The sequence below is a fragment of the Sander vitreus genome, chromosome 20 (genome assembly GCF_031162955.1).
Source record: "Sander vitreus isolate 19-12246 chromosome 20, sanVit1, whole genome shotgun sequence".
NCBI lineage: Eukaryota > Metazoa > Chordata > Actinopteri > Perciformes > Percidae > Sander > Sander vitreus.
Genome location: NC_135874.1, coordinates 14,032,195 through 14,037,417, shown reverse-complemented (window position 1 = coordinate 14,037,417; position 5,223 = coordinate 14,032,195). Strand labels below are relative to the sequence as shown.

The following is a 5,223-nucleotide window of genomic DNA, read 5'->3' as shown; positions in this document are numbered from 1 at the left end:
TACCCCTGTCCCCCACACACGTCTACTGACATGAAGGATTGTTTGACTTTTAGACAAACCTTTTGAGTCTACTATCACATTTGAATTATGTTTCTGAAGAAGACCCTGGACATTTTTTATAGATTAAACCATAGCTGTCTGATTTAAGTGCCATTGTTTATCCCTGCGTGAACATATGTCACATTTAGACATTTTTTTTAGCCCTCTGTTCGCACAGATCTCAAGCCGTTCTGTGCTGGGCAGAGTGCTACTTTTCTGAATGGAAGCCAGACAGACTGAGAGCTCCCACACACTGTGAGGAGCAGCTCCTGTTTCCAGCTCCGTCTCCAAGGGGACCACCAATCCCGCCAATCACATCGCTCAGCGCAGGCAAGCGGGCAATTCAATTTCTTAAAGCCGCAGTGTCCGTTTTAAGGGAGTCGTTATGAAAGAAAGCTCAGCAAAAACAGGGACAGTAAAACACCTCAACACTGCAGTTTAAAAGTTTCCTTTTTTTTCCTTTTTATTAAATGTGAATTCACATGTTAGTTTGAGCCAATCCATTTCAGAGTATCCGCCTACATACAAAATAGGCATCATTCTGTCATCACATCCTTTGCAAACGCAAGAAATAACACATTTGTGTACATATATTCACAAACTGAAAGGACAGTCGATGGTGGTAGGTACTTATTTATTAAAAGATGAGTCAAAGACAGATTCACACTTGGAATGTGAAGTAACTACTGCCTAGAACTTCCAACAAAATGTCTTGGCATATAATTAAGTCATATTCCAAAACCTTTTTTATCAAACAGACTTCATATGTAAGACCCACATAAAAATAAACAATATCTGCTTTTTTTAAGTGCAAGAAATAAAAAATACAGGTTTATGGTTAATGTTTTAAAAAAAGAAGGCAGTCTTCAGTTTTAAAATAAAGTTTCATTTCATGAAACAGGACTATGGAATGTTCTTTTTTGCTTGCTTGTTAAACTAATGCCAGACCACCACTGTATCAGACTATGCCCTTCTGCAGAACTCTGTTTTCCCTAATTTTCAATCAGATTCAGTTAGGTGTCAGATATGCCCATTATGTGTCAAATTACATTCAAATTGTGATATCAATCTGTGTTGATATATAGAGTATGCATCACACCATGAGGCCATATTATATTGTTTTGTATCAGTTCCAGCTGATTTGTTTATTTTTCTGCCTGGACAGGCTTCAGCATCATAACATGAAATGATGTTGACAGTGCACAAGTCTGTTTTTCCATCACTTGCTACAATTGTTGATGGTCTGTATCTTAAGAGTATATATTGCACAAAAAAATGAGAGGGGGGAAAAAACAGTATGTGCCATAAAAAATACCAAAATCCAGTTTCACACCTGCGATTGGGACCCATCCACATATCACGAGTATGATATACATAAACTCCTAACTTTACTATATTACAGTACATATACAATCTTGAAACTAGTTCCAGCTCTGAGGTATGTGTTCCCCATGATGCCATTGTATCGTCTACAAATACTCAACAAATCTGCTCTACAACTGTACAAAACCTAGTTTGAAATCACAAGGCATTTTTGATGCAAGTTTTAATTTAACTTAATCCTTAAAACCAGGACTCCCTTGCATGCTAAAAACAAATGATAAAGGGAAGAAGTGCCTGAAACTCACTGAAAGCACAGTAAGAACATTCCCTTTTAACTGTACAAAAATATGCCTGAAAATATCTTACTTTTCTTTTAAAAAGATGAGGTCTGTTATGTATCAAAATGTTTCCTCCACACCTGTATTCTGCAGAGGTTTAGGCTGCTTAATTTACCAAACCAGGAGGTAAACTGAATCAGTTACAAAAAACAAACAAACATTTGCGGCATTTAGCAATTACATAAACCGTTGTAAAGTAACATCCTGAACAATTGTCAGTTCACAGATTTGCTTTGAGTCAGTCCACAGTCCGTTTTTAGCTCCCTGCAGTGTTTAGTTTTAAGAGGACAAGATGCATAGAAGTTCACGTATTTTTCCCTTTGTGGTCCGTTTAAGCTGAACAGTAAATGCAGACCTACGGGGGAAAAAATCCATAAAACCCTGTCATGCTGCCAGAAAAAAACGTCTGCAGACTTTTTTTTTTTTTTGCTACCAGCTTCATAAGCATCTCATTCCTCAAACCTCACCTCGCCTCCTGGTCCTCCACCTCCCTCCAGGACCCTTCAGAAAACCCACAGGAGGCAGGACTGGGGACAACTTGACCAGGACACATAATTTACTTTCTCCCTTCTCTGTTATTACTAGAGAATCTTTTTTCTCTCTCTCTCTCTCTCTCTCTCTCAATTCAGTATGTAAAGACCAGGTCGGAAAAGTTCGCCTCCAGCCAGTCCCCGGCAATCATCTCACTGAGTTCTGGCGTGCAATAGTCTGGGAATTCAAAGTGAGAGCCAAGGCTGCCCTCACTGAAAGAGTCCAGGTCCTTATCCACAAGAGACAGGGAGAGGTTTCCTGAATTGGGGTTGCCCAGCTCCGAGCCTGGGGCGCTGGGGGCGAAATTTAAACTAAAGTCAAACAGCAAATCGTCCGCGTCCTCGCCGGAAGAGGAGCTGCTGCTGGAGGAGGAGGAGGAGGATGTGGAGACCGACCTGGAGGATGCTGGTGAGACAGAAGCAGCGTGCAATGTGCTCTGCTTGGTAATGTTTTTGATATTGTAAAAGAGTCTGTTGTTGTTGTTCCGCACTTCTTCATACATGCTCGTCCCCTCGGACTCGGCCGAGGAGCTCAAAGTTGGGCTCGCGGGAACTTTGGCTACATTGTACGGCCTCATGCGCTCCTCGTCCTCCGTCTTAATCCCCATCCGGTAGTCCTCTTCGTAGTCGTCATCATCGTCCTCATCGGTGAGCTCACTTTTCACAGTCTTTGTAACTTTTAAGATGGGAAACACACAGTCCTCCCCGTAGCCGTGAGAGGATTTGGAGCCGATCTTAGTCTTTATCTTTGAACACTTCTTGCTGGGAGTCTTTGCAATTTTACCGCACTTCTCCGGAGACGGTGCTGATGATTTAGAACTGTCGAGCTTTGGTTTTTTCTTGGGTCTGTACTTGTAGTCGGGGTAGTCAGCCATGTGTTTTAGCCGCAGCCTCTCGGCTTCTCTGATAAACGGGATCTTTTCGCTGTCCTTGAGCATCTTCCACCTCTTCCCCAGGCGCTTGGAAATCTCCGCGTTGTGCATGTCCGGCGACTGCTCCATGATCTTTCTCCTCTCGATTTTGGACCACACCATAAATGCATTCATGGGTCTTTTGATGTGACCGGTGGCTGTCTTGCACCAGTCCGGGTTTATCGCTACGGGGCTGCATGCCATAAATTCACTCTCCTCCGAATCGGTAGCCTCCCTGGACATGCTCCCGTCCGTCTCGCTGTTGTCTGTGTGCTGCACCATTGTCCTCTGTTTCAAGTCACTTTGTGTCCGGACGCGGCAGAGTCCACTCTGCCAAAACGGCTTAGCTCTGTGTTTGCGCCGGTTCGTCCACGTCCACTGTGTAATGTATGTCTCGATCTCTGCACTCTTTTTCCAGAGTTACAAACTGCCTTCTTAACTAGTTATCAGCTTTTTCATGTCCCCTACGTCACAGGCAGCCATCCAATCAGGTCCCTTCCACTCCGCCCAGCAGACTCCATCCAAGACTCCCCTTAACCCTTTTATTCCTTCCTCCCAAGGTCTCATTGGAGTGGAGGTGGGGATTTGTGGTACACAGTGTCTGGGGCAACACGCCGGGCGAGACAGGCATATTAAACACACAGTTAGCGCTATGCGCTCCTAAGACGCACATCACGCACATAAGACTATAGGTCTATCCCCTTATTTTAAAAGTGAATGAAGAAAAACACGTAAGTGAATATGCTATTTTCCAGACAGACAGCTACTCTTTGCAAAGGAAAAGATGTAAGCTATGTGATGATTTGCTTTTTTTTTTCTCTCTCTCCCTCAGGTTGGATACTGAAGGTGGCGCTTGGACACTGTTTCTGCCAGGCGTGTGGATGCGTCGCTGACTGCCTGTCTGCTGTAGAAGGATGCATTTTAGCAGCTGATAATGGCTTTAGATGAATACTTGATGCTATCAGTATTCATTTTAGTATAACCTCCTGCATTTCAGAGATACTGTATCTCTGAGGGGCTAATGTTTTTTTTGACGTGGTCAAAAACGTGTGTTCCACGTGTGTTTCCATGTCTGCATTTGAATGAAGGAAATAGGTCAGTAGTACATTCTGCTTTATAGACCTTGTTTGTAGTTTGTGAGCACCCCAAACACATCTGCAGCATCCCATAGACCCTTAAAGACAATAATTGTGCTCCAAGGAAATACTTCATGCACACACACAAATCAGTTAGATAATTGTCATAACAGTACCCTATAAAAAATCATAAGTAAAAACACATGCTATGATTTCTTATACATCTGGATTAACCTTCATGTAGTATAAAAGCATGGAAGCAATAATACTCATTCAGATGGCAACATTTGGCTGTGCAGCCTTTAAGTTGAGCCCATACAGCCAGACATGGATGGAAGGCTCCCTGCTGAGTTTGCTGTGTCAAGAGGCAGTGTATAGCATCTAGCTGGCGTCTCACTGGCACCCCCTCCCCCCAGCTCTGGGTGGTAGCCAGCAGTGCTATTGGAGGCTGGGGCGATAAGGCGTCCTGCTTTTTTCTCTCTGCTTCGTCCCCTAGAGGGCAATCACTTACCCTTTTGAAACCCTCCCCCCACCAAGCCACCGTATTTTCCCCAGCTGGGGCTTAAGAAGTGTCTCTACTGATACAGAGGGGAGCGGCTAGAAAGGCAGAGAGAGGATGGCAGGGAGAACGAATGAGAAAAAGAGGCACACTGAGGGAAAGAAGACAAGGCTAAGGAGACTGAGGCAGTCTGAGGGAGAGAAACACTGAAGGATAGAGGGACTCTTGCCTTTCCACCCTTGGAGCAGAGAGGCTCTGTCTGTGTCTCTCTCTCTCTCTCTCAGACAGAGATAGGGCTGAAATGCTTTATCATGACCACCCTGTGCTGATTAAGCCTTATCAGAGATATGTGTCGGAACAGCAGTCTCAGGAGGTTGGCGCATGCACATGCATGTTTTACTGTCAGACGTATTTTTCCTGATGGATTCATCAGTGCAGACGTGTGTAGTCAGAGGAGGTTATTTCAAATAAACTGATAGCATGGTACAAACACTTATTGACTCATCT

At 43.9% G+C, this 5,223-nt stretch overlaps 1 protein-coding gene across 1 annotated transcript; it reads right to left on the bottom strand.

Moving 5' to 3' along the window:
- Nucleotides 1-476: 476 nt before the first annotated feature.
- Nucleotides 477-3,566, bottom strand: sox11a (SRY-box transcription factor 11a). The gene has a single exon (XM_078277779.1). It carries the CDS (start codon nt 3,421-3,423, stop codon nt 2,326-2,328), a length of 1,098 nt encoding a protein of 365 aa, XP_078133905.1. The 5' UTR covers nt 3,424-3,566; the 3' UTR covers nt 477-2,325.
- Between the last annotated feature and the right edge of the window lie 1,657 nt (nt 3,567-5,223).

Coding starts and splice junctions, on each gene's coding strand:
- sox11a (XM_078277779.1), bottom strand. CDS start 3,423: ATGGTGCAGCACACAGACAACAGCGAGACGGACGGGAGCATGTCCAGG.